At 44.8% G+C, this 20,644-nt stretch overlaps 1 protein-coding gene and 1 long non-coding RNA gene across 2 annotated transcripts in view; one reads left to right on the top strand and one right to left on the bottom strand.

Moving 5' to 3' along the window:
• Positions 1-3,610: 3,610 nt before the first annotated feature.
• LRRC30 (leucine rich repeat containing 30) lies at positions 3,611-5,462 on the bottom strand. The gene has a single exon (XM_003924835.4). It carries the CDS (start codon positions 5,208-5,210, stop codon positions 4,305-4,307), a length of 906 nt encoding a protein of 301 aa, XP_003924884.2. The 5' UTR covers positions 5,211-5,462; the 3' UTR covers positions 3,611-4,304.
• Positions 5,463-8,638: 3,176 nt separating this feature from the next.
• Positions 8,639-20,644, top strand: part of LOC141580942 (uncharacterized) — a 29,013-nt gene continuing 17,007 nt past the window's right edge. Inside the window, exon 1 of the long non-coding RNA XR_012513367.1 lies at positions 8,639-9,310. This is a non-coding gene — a long non-coding RNA (uncharacterized LOC141580942). The remainder of the gene's footprint in view (positions 9,311-20,644) is intronic.

Raw genomic sequence — 20,644 nt, 5'->3', positions numbered from 1 at the left:
TCACCGTTTGTACCAGAATCTTAGCGACTCTACCTAGACAGGGGACTCTCCCTAGCATATGGGAAATACACCCCAGTCCAGCCTCTGGGCCTTCATCTCCCCAATAATCTCAGGTGTTGATACCTGAATGTGTGCTCCAGTAGCTGAGCCCACATCCCTTTAATCTTCCTCTATTTTTAATGAATGGCTATCAAAACACATATTCAGTACCTGCTTTGAGCCATATGAAATACACCATCCAAATGCAATATTCATTGCCAAAAGAAGAAGGTTTAGTTTAATGAATCCATACAGAGTGACAATATTCCCTGTTTTATCTCTTTCCAGCACAAGCATGACTTTATTGTGAAATCCAGGTGCAGTCCTGAAGTCGCTCTATCTTTGCTTACTCCAGAAAGGCAGTCTGTTAACTAAAGCCCAAGAATGGAGTGCATTGCTCTATTAACCATTTATTAAGTCAACAAGCTAAGTAATGACTATATTTTTCTTTCTAATGTGCCTGCAGTATTATGCATTTAGCAATATTATTCCTTGAACAGATGTGTCTTTTCACTGTCTTCTTCCTTTCCTACGAACATAGGATTTTTTCTTAATTGTATGTTTGTAAGCTGCAACTGCTTCGAAAGGTGTTTCTGAGCACACACTGAGAAGTCTCCATACTGAGAGCCAAGTGACATGAAAACCACAACATCATCAAGAATGGGGGCAGCCAGCTCCCCACATCAAACACCCAATTAGCTCGTATTCTTTGGCTAAATATACTCCACAGCCAATCCAGTCGCCCTCAGTGCTTTGATTTCAGAAGCTTTAGAAATACCTGGAGTTACTTGCATGTGGCAGCATTCAAAATACAAAAGATAAGGAAGAAGCATTTCACAACCAGTTCGCAGACTGCAGGATTTGACAGCAAAGACATCGAAGGTTATATCAAATTCCTTCCACGTTCACGTTTTGAATAACTAAGCACGTTAACCAGTTTTGTGCTCAGCACTTCCCTTTATCAATAAAAAGGAGTATTCACAAAGAATCAATATCTAAAGCACGTCGGGCAACTACTACACTTTTATGATTTCCTCAGTGCTGTGTTAACAAAGAAAACCTTGCTACTATACTTTTGAAAGACACCAATGGAAGCTGACAACCAAATTGATATCATTTCTTTCTTATAAAAAGTATAATGAGCTCTTGGGTCACCTTCAAAATATGGTCACATTCTTTCCCTGGAGTAGAGTTACTGTGGGATCAAGTGACTGAAAAGGCTAGAAGAGGAAATAAAATGATTGCTCAGCAGGACGAGTGCAGTGCTGTGTCCTCGCCTGCGTCTCTGCCCACAGCAAGGTCATGGAAATTCTGCGTGAGCCCAAGTGGTTCTTCAGCAGCAGACACTCATGGGCATGATCCTGGCACTCGCCGGTGTTTGTCTGACAGCTGCGGGTGCTTCGGCCAAAGCTGCAGTAAGTGACCTACCAGGTTCCACGGAGGAGGCCTGGCCCTGCCATTCCCCATTGAGTCAGGAGGTCAAGTGAGAATTCCACTGATGTCTTTAAATAGTCTTGGCTGCAACAAGCTAACGTAGGGGAGGATTTTGGAGTGTGCCTGTGTGTGCCTGGCAGGGGTAGGCAGGTCTGCAGTTGCTGCTGGAGGGGGAATTTGGAGGAGACTTCCTTAGCTGCCTCTAAGTGACACTGGTAAGGTCTGCGTGCAATGGTTCAGCAGATAACCTCATGCACAAATGTGCTAATGGAACTATGGTATCTGTGATAATGGCAAAAAGGGGCTTCTTTCTTTTACGGGTGGGAAAATTGACTGTTGGGAAAAATCACTTGCTCTTTGAATAAGCTATATGATCCCCCTTTGATCAGCTTTTAGAAAAAGCAAGTATTTTTCACAGTAAAATTGCCTAACCTGAGAATGAGCTAGCCGCTGCCTCGACACGTTGCTGCTCTTTCCAAATCAGGTGAGTGGAGAGAGGGAGGAATTAGGGTTTGACGGCTACAGGGAATGAAGTGTTTGACTGATTTATCCCAGCTGTGTTCTCTGCTCACTGTTCTCTGGTCGCTGAGACTTTGGAGCTCAGTCTAGCCTATGCCCTACAGTGTGTTATTTTTCCCTCAGTCCATTGTTCGTATCTTTCTTGAGGAGGAATCACATCTTGCTGCAATTGCAGGAACTCTCGTGGGTCTGTCTCCTTCTCCAACCTGTGAGCTCCGTGGTAGGAGGGGCGGGTGATATTTTTCTCAGGTTTCTCACCCAGTGTCCAGACTGGAAAAGGTGCTAATAAATATAAGTTTGATTGAATTAAACTAAGAATACCAAGAAGTTTTACAAGTCTTGGCAGCAACCCCAAACGCTGTCTTGTTGTAGTTTGCTATAATTTTGTAGACAAATGTGCCAAGAAATCAGAGCAATTGGCTTTTCATTGACCTGAAGGTATTTGGTTTTCTTAAGTGTCATCTCTCCATTCTGATTCTTTAGCTCTGAAGAATCAATATGAATGTCGTGTGGCTCTTGGCTGCTGCTATAGCAGTAAGGTCCAGTGACCTTTGGTGCAGGAACTCTGTCACTGCTTGCCCTGGTGTCTCTGTTTCACTAACAGCTGTATACTCTTGAAATAAAAAACAAGCTTCATGTTTTTACAGAGCCCTTTTTTCCAAGGAGCTTTTAAATGTTACTAAACTCATTTTTTTTTTAACGTCAACATGGGAAAGTCAGTATTACCCTCCTCCAAATTGTAAAAGGGTAATTACTTTTTTGCATGACTTGTCTATGTCTTTCCCTTCTTTTTTTTTTTTTTTTTTGAGACAGAGTCTCACTCAGTCACCCAGGCTGGAGTGCAGTGGCGTGATCTTGGCTCAATGTAACCTCCACCTCCCTGGTTCAAGCAATTCCCCTGCCTCAGCCTCCCAAGTAGCTGGGATTACAGGTGCATGCCACCATGCCCAGCTAATTTTTTTGCATTTTTAGTAGAGATAGGGTTTCACCATGTTGGTCAGGCTGGTCTTGAACTCCTGACCTTGTGATCCACCCACCTCGGCCTCCCAAAGTGCTGGGATTACAAACGTGAGCCACTGCACTGTCTTTCCCTTCTTTCCTGTCTTTTGGTCATTGTTGGCCAAATTCTCCCATTTAGTAGCTTATCTTTGAAAGGGCAAATGTAGTCATGGAGAAGTGAAATTAGAATGGGATCATCTGTTAATAGCCTAGTGTCTAGCAAAAAAGTTCAAGGACGTGACAATGAGTGGGAGAGGACTGGGAAGGACGATTGAAATACGCATTAAGGCCAGGTGCAGTGACTCACGCCTGTAATCCCAGCACTTTGGGAGGCCTAGGTGGGCGGATCACAAAGTCAGGAGTTCGAGACCAGCTTGGCCAATATAGTGAAACCCCGTCTCTATTAAAAATACACAAGTTAGCTGGGTGTGGTGGCGGGTGCCTGTAGTCCCAGCTACTTGGGAGGCTGAGGCAGGAGAATCATTTGAACTGGGGAGGTGGAGGTTGCAGTGAGCTGAGATCGTACCACTGCACTCCAGCCTGGGCAACGGAGTGAGACTCTGTCTCAAAAAAAAAAAAAAAAAAAGAAAGAAAGAAAGAAAAAAAAGAAAGAAAGGAATACACGTTAATATCAGTTCACATTTATTATCTGAAAACCATCATGCTACTGGTTACTCACCACCAGACATAAGCATGAGAGGCTTGACGATTCCTCTACAGCCGCATGAAAGAAAAACTGCCTATGATTGTCCCCCAGAACTCAAGGGGAGAGCTCTGCCTGTTTTGGTCACTGGGGACAGAGCCCACTGTGGTTTGCCTTTTGGTCCCAGATTATGCTTCATAGAGGCTGACAGAGGAACATGTCTTGCCATTGCCACCTGGCCACAGGTTGCTGATTCAATGGTAGAAACCATCTGAAACCAGGTTTCAACACCTCATACTGTACTTGGCACACAGTACTTAGCAAATATTTGCCTTTTGAGTTACATTGAATTCAGACCTGTTAGGTGTCCACTCTCCGGAGGGCTGAATCTCACTGCTCCTCGGAAGAATCAGAACTATTAGTTCTCTTTGGAGAAAACCAACCCCGTTTAAATTTATGTTTAGGATGAGATGAACATGATATTCTAGAGGTTATTAAGAACATACAGAGTTAAAAGTAAACACCTCCTTAACATGGATGTTCAACAACGATTTAGCAAAATTAGCAAAAGCACTGGCAGACAGGGTGACAGTAGAAATTGAGATGAGGGAACTACCCAGCTGGCAGAGTCCAGGTGAGCTGCCTCCCATCCAGGCCTCCAGGACCCACGTCAGGTGTGTTTTTTGTCCTTTAGGTAGCTGAAGAGCATCTCCAGGCCCCCCTCCACCAGCTCTGGCAGAGGCTTGGATAAAGGGTTGTGGGAAATGTGGAGCCCTTTGTCCATGGGATTCCAGGCGATCCTCACCAGTCTACACAGCAGGTGGAGTTCGCTCGGGAGGGTCTGGATGTTGTTGCTGTTGAGGTTCAGCAGCTCCAGGCTGGTGACCAGGCAGAGCGACCTTGGGAAGGAGTGGATGTTGTTGCCCTCTGCGATGAAGATCTGCAGGCTGGCCAGGTGCTGGATGCTCTCGGCGATATTTTCCAGGCGATTCGAGCCCACGTGCAAGAAGATCAGCTCCTTCAGTGAGAACACACACATGGGGATGTGCGCAAAGGAGTTGTTGCTGAGGTTCAGCTTCCTCAGTCTGGAGAGGTCAGCGAAGCCTGCAGGGAGCTGGGACAGGCAGTTGTGCGACAAGCTCAGGACTTCCAGGTTTCGGCACAAGCTCAGCTCAGCCGGCACCTCGGTCAGGCAGTTCATGTTGACAAACAGGACCTTGAGGCTCTGCAGGAGGCTCACCTCTCTGGGCAGGCTCTTCAGGCGGTTCCCACACAGGTTCAGGACCACGATCCGGGTCAGTTTCCCCACCTCGGGAGGGAGAACCCGGAGCTGGTTGTGAGACAGATTGAGTTTCTGGACCTCGGACAAGCCCCAGAGAAAGTCAGGGATGTCTGTCATTCCTCTGGTGACCAGGCTGAAACTGACGTGGTGCATGCCACGCTTCAGCAGAGACCGTGGGTCCCTCCCCGAGAGCAGGGCATCGTCCCATGGAGAAAACTTCTGTCTCCTCCCTGTGAACAGCACCCGCTTGGGGCCCTTATCCTTGGAGCTGGCTCTTGACTGCCTGGCCCCCATCGTACCTTCCCTTCTAGTCACCCTCCTCTGCCACCTCCCAGGCAGGGACTGTGTCCTCTCAGCTGCTAAAAGCCAGGCTGTTGCAGGCAGAGAGCGTGCGTCGGGGTGAGAACCAACTTGTTGGGGGGAGGTCCCAGCGTGGAGAAAGCTGCCACGAGAGACTTGATCAGGCTGTGCAGGTGTCCGAGTCAGGCCCCTGGGTGGCTGCAGGAGCTGTGCTTGTCCCCCAGGGTTTAGGTGTTTTCTCTCTGAGCAGCTGAGCTGTAATGATATACTTGTCCAGGAGGCTGCTCAACTGCTCGATTCCCTCTGAATGCTACAAGGCAGCTGTCACTGTCACTCTGCCTGAGTTTTATTGACCGGGTACGTGCAAACAGGTCACAGGAAGGCCGCATATAACTTTACTCTCTCGGCTTTTCTTGGGTGTCACAGTTGAGCGGGTGATTAACAAGCCCATCTCTCAAAAGAAGTAAAGTGGAAAAACAGAGCGGGCCATACCAGCACCAGCTGTCGGCAGGATTGCGGGAGCTCAGCCAGGCAACTTTACAGTGAAACTGGGCTCGGTGCTAGCGACAGTTATGTCTTTTTTTTTTTTTTTTATGAGAGGGAGTTTCGCTCTTGTTACCCAGGCTGGAGTGCAATGGCACGATCTCGGCTCACCGCAACCTCTGCCTCCTGGGTTCAGGCAATTCTCCTGCCTCAGCCTCCTGAGTAGCTGGGATTACAGGCACGCGCTACCATGCCCAGCTAATTTTTTGTATTTTTGGTAGAGACGGGGTTTCACCATGTTGACCAGGATGGTCTCCATCTCTTGACCTCGTGATCCACCCGCCTCGGCCTCCCAAAGTGCTGGGATTACAGGCTTGAGCCACCGCGCCCGGCCGACAGTTATGTCTTTAAAGCTAAGGATCATCAGATGATATCCTAGGTGCCCTTTCCAAACCTTGATAAACTGTGTGTTTGTGAAAAGGTAGCAAAAGCAGCCCGGATACATCGAATCTTCCAGGTCAAAGTTGTTTAATCCCCTGCTTGTCAGAGGTGATTTAGTGAGAAGGGAATTGTGGGAGAATCTCAACCCTTCACTTCCATTTCAGCCAGAGAAGCTCTGGGCTCATCTGTCTTAGAGACCTTTTCTGCATTTAGTAGGGTGCATTTTAAACGTCTGAACAGCCACGTGAGTAGCCACCTTAGTATGGTAAGCACCGACCACCCACTGTCCTGGACAGATATAATGAGGCCCCCCTTGCTACACACCATGCTCTCTCTCTCTCTCTTTCTTGTCCACCCTGTCTTTTCCTTGAATTAAAAAAGCTTAACTTAGACCTTAAGTTTGCAGAGTTAATTGCTGGTGTTATAGGCTCAACTTTGTCTCCTCACCCCACCCTCAAATTTCATATGCTGAAATAATAACTCCCAGTATCTCAGAAGGTAGCTGGGTTTGGCGATCAGGACAAGTGAAGACACAGGGAAAAGGCAGCTACCTGCAAGCCAAGGAGAGAGGCCTCAGAAGAAACCAATACCTTGATCTCAGACTTCCAGTCTCCAGAATTGTGAGAAAAATAAATTTCTGTTGTTTAAGCCACCCAATCTATTATGGTTGGAAAGGAGGCAGACATACATTTGCATAGGTGAAAAATCCGAAAAATAAACAGGGATTGGCTGGGCACAGTGGCTCATGCCTGTAATCCCAGCACTTTGGGAGGCCGAGGAGAGTGGATCACAAGGTCAGGAGATCGACACCATCCTTGCCAACATGGTGGAACCCATGTTGGGCGTGGTGGCACATGCCCGTCATCCCAGCTGCTCAGGAGACTGAGGCAGGAGAATTGCTTGAACCAGGGAGTCAAAGGTTGCAATGAACCAAGATCGCGCCACTGCACTCCAGCCCCGTGACAGAGCGAGACTTTGTCTCAAAAAAAAAAAAAAAAGTAGTGATTAAGAGGACAAGAGATATCAAGGTGCTGACCTAGGTTCTAAGCAAAAGGCTTGTGGTCTGTGGCAAGGGCTGGTTTGGCCTGAAAGGATGGGGTTTGTGCAGCTATGTGTCCTGGAGACCCCTGCTGCTCCTGGGATCCTGATCTCACGGGGCTGTTGTCACCAACTCAACAGCTGTCACTAGGTCCTAACTGGGTACTGCCTGGCGGGGCTGGAAGTCCATCCACACCCAGGGCACAGGATCTAGGCAGGAGGATCAGCGGAGGTAAAAACAAAGAGAGACCACTTCTCTCGACACACGGCATTTGAGAGAGATCTGACCCCTTTGACTGAGTCAGCTCCAGGGATTCTGGACAAAGGTGGAGACTTTGCACATGATTTTCAAGAGGCATCCGAGTGTTCTAATTATCACTTGTGGTGGGTAGCAGGGGAGCAACGTGGCTAAATTTAGACCCTAAGTTTTCGGAGCAGACCATGACTTATACATGTAAATTTCATATCATTCTGCTGTTAAAAAAAAAAAAAAAAAAAGCCCGCTATGCTTCCTGTTTCCTTCCACGAGCCTGGGAAATTATGCTAGAGTACTTGAAATGTGGGGAATTGGAAGACCTGGGATGGTTTGAGAAAAATATCAACAACTTTCTTCTTGTGGCAACTCTCTTTTCCCCCTTAATACATTTTGTCTAATAAATATTTTTGAGCACTTATCAATAGCCGATATTCATCAGATGTTTACTTATGTGAAAGTCACTGCACCCCTCACTTTATATGCAGAATGGGTATTAAAATTATCTCCATGTTACAGATGAGGAAAAGAAGATAGACAAAGGGAAAGTTACTTATGCAAAAATCAACTCACTTACACCCAAGAGCAAGTAACTAGCAATGGTAGAACCAGGATTCGATCTCAGGATTCAATCCCAGTTGGTCCGCACACATCTCTGTGGCTGGGAACCACAGGAATACGCTGGTCTTACCTCTGTAAAGAAGCAAAGCAACTCTGGCTGGGACATGGCCCCTTGCTTTCAAGTGCCAGGGTGTAGGACTGAGGGACCCCAGGTCAAAAAATGACTCCGTTATTGCATGCATAGAAATAATTACACAGGGCCGGGCGAGGTGACTCACACTTGTAATCCTAAGACTTTGGGAAGCTGAGGTGGGCGGATCATGAGGTCAGGAGATTGAGACCATCCTGGCTAAAGCAGTGAAACCCCGTCTCTACTAAAAATACAAAAAATTAGCTGGACCTGGTGGCACATACCTGTAACCCCAGCTACGCAGGACGCTGAGGCAGGAGAATCACTTGAACTCAGGAGGTGGAAGTAGCAGTGAGCCGAGATGGTATCACTGCACTCCAGCCTGGACAACAGAGCAAGACTGTGTTGAAAGGAAGAAGGAAGGAAGGAAGGAAGGAAGGAAGGAAGGAAGGAAGGAAGGAAGGAAGGAGGGAGGGAGGGAGGAAGGGAGGGAAGGAGAAAGAGAGAAAGGAAAGAGAGAGAGAGAGAGAGAGAAAGAAAGAAAGAAACTACACAGCTAGATACTAACCCTGCTTACTCTATGCCAGCAGAATCAGGCAAAGCAAAAGTTAAAGTAACACTCCAGAAAACTTCAGAGTGAGGGGTTTAGCTCCTCCAAAAACAGTTCAGGTCATCTCCAGAGAGTTTCTCATGTCTCTAACGGATGAGCTGTGTCACTAGCTGACTTGGTTTCTTCTAATTTTTTGAAATGTAAATGCTGCCCACTCAGGGACTCTCCGTTATCCAGTCAGCACATGGTTCTCTGAGAGGACATTCCTTGTCTCTGGTCTCAGTTTTCTCCTCTATGACATGGGCCATTTGGAGGGGATGATGGCCGAAAGCCCCTTCCCGCTCTTCCAGTCTGATTCACACTACAGATGATGCTACTTGTGAGAAACTGAAAGCTACATTTAACCCCCTTTCTGGTGAAAGTATGCAAAATCCAAGACAGCTTTCATTTTTGTAACGTTGTTTGCCCTGGGGATAAACGGTAATAAGGAAAGGTTGTTGGCTTTCAGGTTCTCTATACTGTATAGACCACATGTTTAACCTTTACCAAAAGAGAGTTTTCAGGGCTCTCTGAATGGAATGCAGCTGGAAATAACTCCCAGAACATCGCTGGACAAGTTTTTGAAATTCCAGGGCACTGTAAGTAATGTGATTATCTTTAAAACCTAAGGAGCCGGTAGAATAACTGAAATGCATTTAATATGCCTGACGTGTTTACTGCATTGCTGTATATTCCAATTGATTGTTCCAACATATCAAAATCAATATGGATTCTTTCTTTAAACCTAGGTAATGTAAAACTGAAATAGTGAGAGTGTAAAATAGTAAGTTATGAAAATATCTGAAGCTACTTCTGAATTCACACTAATGGAGTATCTATGAAAAACAATACATTTTATTCTATGACTTTTCAGTTTATGTCTGTACATCATATCTGTTAATCTCAGAAGAAAGAAATGTGTACGTCTAAATAGTTTACTAAAATAAACTTTTTACTGTTCAAACATTTTTAAATAGGCCAGTTACAGTGGCTCATGCCTGTAGTCACTTTGGGAAGCTGAAGCAGGCAGGAGTTCAAGACCAGCCCAGGCAACATGGTGAAACCCCATTTCTACAAGAAATACACAAATTAGTTAGGCATGTTGGCACATGCCTGTAGTCCCAGCTACTTGGGAGGCTGAGGTGGGTGAAACATTTGAGCCCTGGAGGGCGAGGCTGCAGTGAGCCATGATCGCACCACTGCACTCCAGCCCAGGCAACAGAGCGAGACACTATCTCAAAAAATTAATTAATTGATTAATTAAAATAGAAAATACAGCAGAGTATATGAAGAGATAACCCTGTTAACATTTGGCATATATAAAACTAGATCTTTTTTCTATGTATATTGGCTTCTGTTTTCCTTTACAAAAAAAAATTTTTTTTTTCTAAAATCTGCCTTAGCCTACATTTCCTCAAAAGCAGAGCTGAGCCAAAAGCTTATGGGGCTAATATTTTACTAAGGAGCACAGTCGTGGGTAAGCAAGAATGAGGGAGACATGGGGAGGAGCATCAGGAGGGGAAGCAAACACAAGCAAGCTGCTCTGAGCTGCCACGTCTTTGTGTGTTATTATTTGTTAGTATCTAGCCTGTTGCTAGGCTCTGCAGACATCCTCAGAGAGGCTATATTAAACCATTGTAGTTCAGAATGGTGCATGGTTAAGCATCTATGAAATGCATGCAATGGTAAAACCTAATGCACATAAAAAAATCCCTAAATCATAGTTATTGATGACATATGGCCCATAGTATAGTACTAGGACAGGGTAAGAACTCAATCAATGATAGTTATTCTAAAAATGGTAGCCATTATACACATACACACACACACGGCCCTGGAGTCATTCAGAAAACATTTTTCATGTGTTTGATTTTTATTTTTTCCTTCTTTATGAACTTTACACTTTCTTTTTCTTTGAGACAGAGTCTTGTTGTGTCGCCAGGCACCAGGCTGGAGTGCAGTGACACAAGCTCGGTTTACTGGACCCTCCGCCTCCCGGTTCAAGCAATGCTCCTGCCTCAGCCTCCCAAGTAGTTGGGACTACAGGCGTGCACCACCATGCCCAGCGAATTTTTTTTTTTTAGTAGAGACGGGGATTCGCCACGTTGGCCAGGATGGTCTCGATCTCTTGACCTCATGATCCGCCTGCCTCGGCCTCCCAAAGTGCTGGGATTACAGGCATGAGCCACCGCGCCCAGCCTACATTTTAAGTCCAATCAAACCTATAACTCTGAAGCATCTCTCATTTATCTCCCATTCATCTTTCATGTTAGTGCTAGGAACTGTTTGAGACACTTCCATGCATTCTATCTGACATGAATAATACTTGGGAAACTGACTATTAACCTCATGTTAACTATGAGGAAGTTGAGCCTCACTGAAGTTAAATGACTCTGTAAGTTGCAAAGTCAATTACTACCAGCATCAGAATCAACACTCAGGTCTTCTGATTCTGACTCCGGTTCTCTTTCTGCTACATAGAAACCTGTCTTCCTCCGCACAGTTTTTTCTTAGTAAGGTGGCTGATTATTTTTCCAATTGGAGCATGCCACAGCCTTCTGGCACACAGTCACTGCAGAGAGAGGCAGCATAATCTAGTGGCTAATGTCATAAGCTCTGTTTGCCTGACCATCTTGGGTTTTAATCCTAGAAATTTTAGTCAAAGGCTGGGTGACCTTGGACAAGCTACTTAGTTTGTCTGTGCTGTTTCCTCATACATAAAGTGGAGATAATATTACTACCCATCATATAAGGTTTCTGTGGGAATTACACGACTCTGTACAGAAAACACATAGAGCACAGCTTCATACACAGCAAAGATACCTGAAGATCCCAAGGAAGATGTCAATTCCACAGCCACCTCTGGGCGCTCAAGGGCTCAGCACCTTCACCAGCAGGGCAAGCCTGGTCCCTTTCCTCTCCTATAAACTTCCTCTTAACCACACTACACCTCAGTCAGCTATTCCCAGGGGCAAACATACTTCTCCAGAGTGTAAGACACAAGTTCTAGAGATAAGTTCTTAGAGAGATTGGAATCAAAATAACGTCTCTCCGAAAGTCAAGATCCTCTTCCGAAATCATTTGTCCTCAGTTTGTTTACTATCTCACTCTTTTCATTCAGCTCACATTTGCTGCCAGCCCAATTCTATTTCAAACCCCTTGTCTCCCTCAGAGCCCTGGAATCATTCCGAGGACACGGTAGGCACTCAATAAATGCTCATTGAAATGAACAAACATTTGGGCCCTGATGGAAGTTTCAGGTGAGAAAAGTAGAATGCAGAGGGCCCTGAATATCCCGCTGGTTTTTAATTGCTTCTCTGCTACTCTATTTGGATATCTGCTTGCTTATAAGTCCCTCCAGAGGACTCTGCCTACATCCTGTGCTGGCTGACCACAGGATCCCTGATTTGACCTCCATCTCAGTGGCTCACTGAACGAAAGCTTTGTCAGATAAGCCAAGGCTCTTTCATCTTTAAGAGGAGACCTCAGCACCTTCTCAGGGAAGCTGCTCAGCCCTGCTATGTCCTCCTCTGTAAATGGAGATAACTGTGCCTCCTTCACACAGGCCTGTTGTGAGGATTAAACGGAACGACACAGGTAAAGCAAGTAGCTCAGCACAAAAGGATCCTGTTGCCATGCTACCAGCCACAGTACTCCATCCTTCCCGTTGTGGCCAGAATGTTCTAGAAGACTGTTCCCATCAACCCACTGCTTGTGGGCTCTCTGCTGACACACCTGTGCTCACAGACAGTCCAGGCAGGCTATAGTTACACACGTCTGCATTACAGCCTCAGGCCCCAGCGTTTACCTCTAACACTCATACTTGATAACCCCGGCTGGCTCCCCTACACGCCCCTTGGTATTCCTTTTTTGTTTTTTTGTTTTTTTTTTGAGACGGAGTTTCGCTCTTGTTACCCAGGCCGGAGTGCAATGGTGCGATCTCGGCTCACCGCAACCTCCGCCTCCTGGGTTCAGGCAATTTTCCTGCCTCAGCCTCCTGAGTAGCTGGGATTACAGGCACGTGCCATCATGCCCAGCTAAGTTTTTGTATTTGTAGTAGAGACGAGGTTTCACCATGTTGACCGGGATGTTCTCGATCTCTTGACCTCGTGATCCACCCGCCTTGGCCTCCCAAAGTGCTGGGATTACAGGCATGAGCCACCGCGCCCGGCCTGCCCCTTGGTATTTCATAATGCACTCCTTTGCTCATGCTGATCCTTTGCTACACATGGCTCACACCCTCCATGTTTCCACATAACAGCGCCCCCTCCTCCAGGAAGCCTTCCTTGACCACCCACCTTCCTCCAGGGCCATCTGGGCATCCTTCCTTACTTCCCAGAGCATCTTGGACTTACCGTTGTCACAACACTATAATCCCAGATCTCAACTAGGCCAATTTTGCCCTTCATGGGATGTTTGACAATATCTGGAGATATGTTTCATCATCAACTGTGGAGTTGCTACCACCAATGTCTAGTGAGTAGAGGCCAGTGATGCTGCAAACATCTTACAGAGCTCAGGACAGCCTCCACAACAATCATTCAGTCTACAAACTCAGTCTTACAGGGCTTAAGAAACCCTACCATATGCGGAGTGCGGTGGCTTACATCTGTAATCCCAGCATTTTGGGAGGCAGAGGTGGGCAGGTTACCTAAGGTCAGGAGTTCAAGACCAGCCTGATCAACATGGTACAAGCCTGCCTCTACTAAAAATACAAAATTAGCTGGGCATGGTGGCACATGCCTGTAATCCCAGCTACTCGGGAGGCTGAGGCATGAGAATTGCTTGAACCCAGGAGGCAGAGATTGCAGTGAGCCAAGAGTGCACCATTGCACTCTAGCCTGGGCAACAAGAGTGAAACTCTGTCTCAAAAAAAAAAAAAGAAAGAAACCCTATTATATAGAAATCATCAGCTTTTGTGCCAGGCTTCTCCATTAGACTATAAATACATGTCTTAGGGCTGGAGCTAAATCTTATTCATTATTTGTTCTGCTTGAGCCTAGGACGTTGCCTCATGTGTGGTACCTATTCAATAAGCCTGGTTTCTTCCCACTGTATCCTCTTATTTGTGAATCAAATCTACTCTATTTTGAGAGGCTTACTGACTCTGTCCTACTATGTGACCCATATAACCAGAAGCATAAATAAAATTGCCTTGCTTGTCAACTGGTATCAGACTTCTGTTTAGCCAGAATTACACTACTGACATTATTCATTCAGGAAGAAAGAACTTACAAGCAAGGCCATTTCATCTCTTTGAAATCTGAATGTCAATAGCTCTAGCCTGTCACCTAACAAGATACAGAAATTATAGGGCTGGTGCAACTCCAAGAAAGCATTGAGTCTACTTTTGCTGGCCAGCTACATTTTATTAAATCATCTCAACAAATTAAAATGTACCTTTTAGAAAGGCGGCTTCTAAAGAGACAGCCATTTTGTTATTTTGCATATTTTCCTCTCGGGAAATTTGCTGGGCTAACCCTAGTCCTTTTGCTGGGCTAACCTGAGTCCTTCAGGTATCAGTTTTCCTTGCATCTTCCTGATTGTCTTCAATGGAACTGGGTAACCAGTGAAGGCTTCTATAGTCCTGCTCATTCGGTCCTGATCCATCAAAGTACATTTCATGCTTTACAGCGCTGAAGGAAAGGCGAAATAAAAAGATGCTTTGATTAAAAGTCGAGAGAGTAATTAAATACCAATTCAGCCTTCTGCATATTGAGTTTATATCAGAAAGCAAGGTCATAAATTTAAGAGCAATGAGATTCTGTATAATATTCACATGCCAAAGTAGCAGACCTTTATTAAAGATCGTCTCCTTTTAAGAAGTTTTAAATTATTGTGACATTTCAGGATAATAAATTGATAAATGGCTAAAAAAAACCAAACAAACAAAAAAAGAAGAGACACTAAGTTCAGTCAAGTGAAATATCTAAGATCTAGGCGTTTCTGATAGAAAGTTTAAAATATGCAAAGTGTGTATATAACTTATCTGTTTAATAAACTTATCTGTTTAAATAGATTTAATAAATTCAAATAAATTTGAATCTTATTTAAAACTCCCCAAACTACTTATCACTGTTTTAATTTCAGATTTGGTCTAGACTATGGTAACAAAAATAAATGTTCCCTCTTCATTGAATTGGTGAGGAAAAGTTAAAAAGAGTTGAACCCTAGAGTCAGGGGAATTCCAAATTCAGTTTAAAATCCTTGGTTAAGAGTTGCACTTTTTCCACATGCATGTGAGCCACTGGTGCACCTTTTCCAGCTTCTTTCTCACAGTGGATTCTGAGGGAGCCAAATCTTGGCTCCAGCCCCTCTCACTGCAGTCAGGAACTCCCCTGTGCATGCAGAAAAATGTTGGCAGCATACATATCTATCTGCACCAACGAGACAGGCTTGCCCATCGCTGTCCAACAGCAAACTCTGAGGCGGACTTTTCTCAACTCCAGCCCCTGCCACAGCAGTCAAGGAATTGTCCCACTTGTCCAGGGATCTGCCAGGAAGTTTGCTCCTGTCTGGGCCAATGGGGCAGGCTTCTATACCCTGACCAGCTTTCCCACACAGGCTGGTTACCCTCCTTAAGTCTTCCCCAGGTCCGTCCAAGCCAGGACACTGCGACAATCAACCTTGGAGTCTTTGTGAGGCCTGCAGTAAGCCTGGGCCTATGGCTCCCTCTAGTGCTCAAATGGCTGCAGGAGTCATAGGCTCTAACAACAGTCAGCTTAGCTTCTAGACAGGCCCACTAAAGAAGGGTGGCCATATATAAAGCAGACTGCAAAGACCTGCATAAACACCTAACTGTTGAATGCACACACATCAACGTACATCTACAATTATCAAGAACAGTCAGGGAATTATAAACTCACCTAATGGGCAAAACAAGGCAGCAGTGAGAGAATAAAAAGATATGGAGATGTTTGATCTGTCAGGCAAGAAATTTAAAATAGTCATGTTAACAAGAAAACACAGAAAAACAATTCAGAAATGTATCAGATAAATTTAACAGATAAATTGAAATAATTTTAAAAACCCAAAAATTCTGGAGCTAAAAATTTACAATGAAAGAAGAGGGGTAAAGCCAACAGAGAGCAGTAGAAGTGATAAAGTAGAAGAAAGAATCACTGAGCTTGAAGACAGGCTATTTAAAAATACACTTGATCTTAGCCAAAAGGCCAAGAAGCGATGGCTATTTAAAAATATACAGTCATAATAGAAAGAAGAAAAAGGAATGAAAAAGGAAAACTTAAATAATCTGTGGAATTGCATAAAAAAAAAAATCAAGTTCTTGGAGTTCAAAAAGAAGCAGAGAAGACAAAAGGGTAGGATGCTTATTCAAAGAAATAGTTTTAAAAAAACTTTTTACACCTGAAGAAAGATATAAATATCCATGTAGAAAAGTCACCAATCAGGCTGGGTGTGGTGGCTCATGCCTGTGATCCCAGCAATTTTGGAGGCCGAGGCAGGTAGATCACCTGAGATCAAGAGTTTGAGATAAGCCTGGCCAATATGGTGAAACACTGTCTCTACTAAAAATACAAAAAAAAGCCAGGTGCGGTGGCTCAAGCCTGTAATCCCAGCACTTTGGGAGGCCGAGGTGGGTGGATCACGAGGTCAAGAGATCGAGACCATCCCGGTCAACATGGTGAAACCCCGTCTCTACTAATGGTGCAAAAAATTAGCTGGGCATGGTGGCGCGTGCCTGTAATCCCAGCTACTCCAGAGGCTGAGGCAGGAGAATTGCCTGAACCCAGGAGGTGGAGGTTGCGGTGAGCCGAGATCGCGCCATTGCACTCCAGCCTGGGTAACAAGAGCAAAACTCCGTCTCAAAAAAAAAAAAAAAAAAAAAAATACAAAAAAAAAAAAAAATAGCTGGGCGTGGTGATGGGTGCTTGTAATCCCAACTACTCAGGAGGTTGAGGCAGGAGAATCACTTGAACTCAGGAGGCAGAGGTTGCAGTGAGCCAAGGTTTAGCCATTGTACTCCAGCCTGGGCGGTAAAGGCAAAACTCCATCTCAAAAGAGAAAAGAAAAGAGAAAGTTACCAATCAAATTCAACCCAAGACATATCATCAAACACTCAAAGGTCAAGGACAAAGAGAGGATTCTGAAACCAGCAAGAGAAAATAATAAAATAGTAAATAAGATAATTCCAATGTGCCTGGCAGTAGACTTCCCAGCAGACATCTTGCAGGCCAGAAAGGGGCAGGATAATATAGAGTGCTAAGGGGAAAAAAACCGTTTAGCCAAGAATAGTGTACCAACCAAGGCTATCCTTTAGAATTAAAGAAGAAATAAAGGCCTACCCAGACAAACAAAAAGCTGAAGAAATTCACCACCTGACCTGTCTTATAATAAATGCTATAGGAAGTTCTTCAAACTGAAGAAAAGAATGTTAATGTGTAACAAGAATACATCTGACATATAAAACTCACTGTTGAAGGAGGACCCAACATGGCTGACTAGGAACAGCTCAGGATTGCAGCTCCCAGTGAAAGCGCAGAGGGTGAGTGGACACCGCATTTCCAGATGGATTTTTATTGCCCACAGACCAGGAGATTCCCAGGCAGAGGAGCCCCATGGGTCACCAGCGTGGCTGTTTTGGCCGGCATGGCTGCTTTGCCGGCACCATGGTGCGGCAGTTCTCTGTACAAAATATGCTGCTCTGGGTGCCCTTTTAGCTGGCGACTGGAGACCCGGGAAGGCAGATCACCCATTTGTCTGATTTAAAGAGGAACTGAAACAGGGAGGCAGGCCAGGAGATTCCTGGGCAAAAAACCCTCCACGAATCTCAGCACCACTGTTTCAGCCAGCGCAGGAGTTGCTGCACGGGAAATCACACAGCCCAGCACCTTTTCAACAGGCAACTGGAACACCTGGGAGAGAGTCAACCATTCAACTTAAAAAAAAAAAAAAAAAAAAAAGACTCTGAGTCAGGGAGTCAGGTGATCAGGCTCGGCTGGACCCACCCCCCACACCCAACACACACACACACAAAAACAGCAATTGAAAAAGCTCTGGGTTGAGAGTTTCACAGTAAACACAACTGAACCCGGACCGTCCAGCTCTGTGGGGGAGGGGCGTCCACCATTACTGAGACACTCCACCATTACAGAGGTAGTCCACCATTGCTGAGGCAGCCCACCATTGCCGAGGCAACCTGCCATTACAGAGAGAGTCCGCCATTACAGAGGTGGGCCACCATTGCTGAGGCAGTTCTAACTACACCTATATAAACAGGACAGCAGGGAAGATCACACGGCAGCCGGGCGGAGCCCACAGCAGCTCAGCAAAGCCTCTGCAGGCTGACAGTGACTAGGTTGCCTCCTTGCTGGGCAGGGCAGATCTGAATTAAAAAAGGCAGCAGCACAACGGAAACTCATAAATAAAGCCCTAACTCCCTGGGACAGAGCACCTGGGAAAAAAAAAAAAAGGAGTCTATGAGTTCTGCTGCAGCAGACCTAAACGTACCTGCCTAGCAACTCTGAATGAACAACAGAGCTCACAGCTCAGCACTTGAACTCCAATAAAGGACAGACTGTCTCCTCAAGCAGCTCCCTGATCCCCATATGTCCAAAGAGTCACCTCATAAAGGAGAGAAGACATTTGGCGGGTATCCTTCCGGGACAAAGATAGCAGAAGAAGAAACTGGTAGCAACCCTTACTGTTCTGCAGCTGCTGCAGGTGATCCCCAGGCAAGCAGAGCCTGGAGTGGACCTCAGCAGTCCTACAGCAGAGGGGCCAGACTATTAGAAGGAAAACTAAGAAACAGAAATAACTTCATCATCCACAAACTGTAAGTTCACCCAGAGACCCAATCTGAAAGTCAGGAACTACAAAGACAACAGGTGGATAAATCCACAAAGATGGGAAAAAAAACAGTGCAAAAAGGATGAAAACACCCGAAACCAGAACACCTCTCCTCCTACAAGGGATCACAACTCCTCACCAGCAAGGGAACAAGGCTGCATGGAGAATGAGTGTGATGAAATGACAGAATCAGACTTCAGAAGGTGGGTAGTAAGAAACTACAGTGAGCTAAAAGAACATGTTCTAACCCAATGCAAAGAAACTAAGAATCTTGAAAAAAGATTTGATGAAATGCTAACGAGAATGGACAACATAGAGAGGAATATAAGTGAATTGATGGAGCTGAAAAACAGGACACGAGAACTTGACGAAGCAAGCACAAGTTTCAACAGCCGAATTGACCAAGCAGAAGAAAGGATATCAAAGGTCGAAGATCAACTCAATGAAATAAAATGAGAAGGCAAGAATAGAGAAAAAAGGGTAAAAAGGAATGAACAAAGTCTCCAAGAAATGTGGGACTATGTGAAAAGACCTAATCTACATTTGATAGGTGTACCTGAATGTGACAGAGAGAATGAATCCAAGCTGGAAAATACTCTTCAGGATATTATCCAGGAAAATATCCCCAACCTAGCAAAGCAGGCCAATATTCAAGTCCAGGAAATACAGAGAACACCACAAAGATATTCCTCAAGAAGAGCAAACCCAAGGCACATAATTATCAGATTCACCAGGGTTGAAATGAAGGACAAAATGTAAGGGCAGCCAGAGAGAAAGGTCAGGTTACCCACAAAGAGAAGCCCATCAGACTCACAGCAGATCGCTCAGCAGAAACTCTACAAGCCAGAAGAGAGTGGGGGCCAATATTCAACATCCTTAAAAAAAAAGAACTTTCAACCCAGAATCTCATATCCAGCCAAACTAAGCTTCATAAGTGAAGGAAAAATAAAATCCTTTTCAAACAAGCAAGTACTCAGAGATTTCATCACCACCAGGCCTGCTTTACAAGAGCTCCTGAAAGAGGCTCTACACATATAAAGCAACAACCAGTACCAGCCCCTCCAAAAACATACCAAATGGTAAAGAACATCAATACAATCAAGAATCTGCATCAACTAATGGGCAAAAGAGCCAGCTAGCATCAAAATGGCAGTATCAAATTCACACATAACCATATTAACCCTAAGTGTAAATGGACTAAATGCCCCAATCAAAAGACACAGACTGACAAATTGGATAAAAAGCCAAAACCCATCAGTGTGCTGTATCCAGGAAACCCATCTCACATGCAAGGATACACAAAGGCTCAAAACAAAGGGATGGACGAAGATTTACCAAGCAAATGGAGAGCAAAAAACAGCAGGAGTTGCAATTCTTATCTCTGATAAAATAGACTTGAAAGCATCAAAGATCAAAAGAGACAAAGAAGGACATTACGTAATGGTAAAAGGATTAATGCAACAAGAAGAGATAACAATCCTAAATATATATGCACCCAATACAGGAGCAACCAGATACATAAGGCAAGTTCTTAATGACTTACAAAGAGACTTAGACTCCCACACAATAATAGTGGGAGACTTTAACACCCCATTGTCAATGTTAGACAGATCAATAAGACGGAAATTTAACAAGGATATGCAGGACTTGAACTCCAACCTGGAACAAGCAAATCTAATAGACATTTACAGAACTCTCCACCCCAAATCCACAGAATATGCATTCTTCTCAGCACCACATCAGACCTACTCTAAAACTGACCATGTAATTGGAAGCAAATCACTCCTCAGCAAATGTAAAAGAATGGAAATCGTAACAAACAGTCTCTCAGACCACAGTGCAATCAAGTTAGAACTCAGAATGCAGAAACTAACTCAGAACTGCACAGCTTCATGGAAACTGAACAACTGGCTCTTGAATGTTGACTGGATAAACAATGAAATGAAGGCAGAAATAAAGATGTTCTTCGAAACCAATGAGAACAAAGACACAACATACGAGAATCTCTGGGATACATTTAAAGCAGTCTCTAGAGGAAAATATATAGCAATAAGTGCCCACATGAGAAGCAAGGAGAGATCGAAAATTGACACCCAGTTATCAAAATTGAAAGAGCTAGAAGAGCA

Source organism: Saimiri boliviensis, chromosome 13 (assembly GCF_048565385.1).
Source record: "Saimiri boliviensis isolate mSaiBol1 chromosome 13, mSaiBol1.pri, whole genome shotgun sequence".
NCBI classification, from domain to species: domain Eukaryota; kingdom Metazoa; phylum Chordata; class Mammalia; order Primates; family Cebidae; genus Saimiri; species Saimiri boliviensis.
The sequence above is the reverse complement of the archived record's forward strand: the minus strand, read 5'-3'. Positions and strand labels throughout refer to the sequence as shown.

Coding starts and splice junctions, on each gene's coding strand:
- LRRC30 (XM_003924835.4), bottom strand. CDS start 5,210: ATGGGGGCCAGGCAGTCAAGAGCCAGCTCCAAGGATAAGGGCCCCAAG.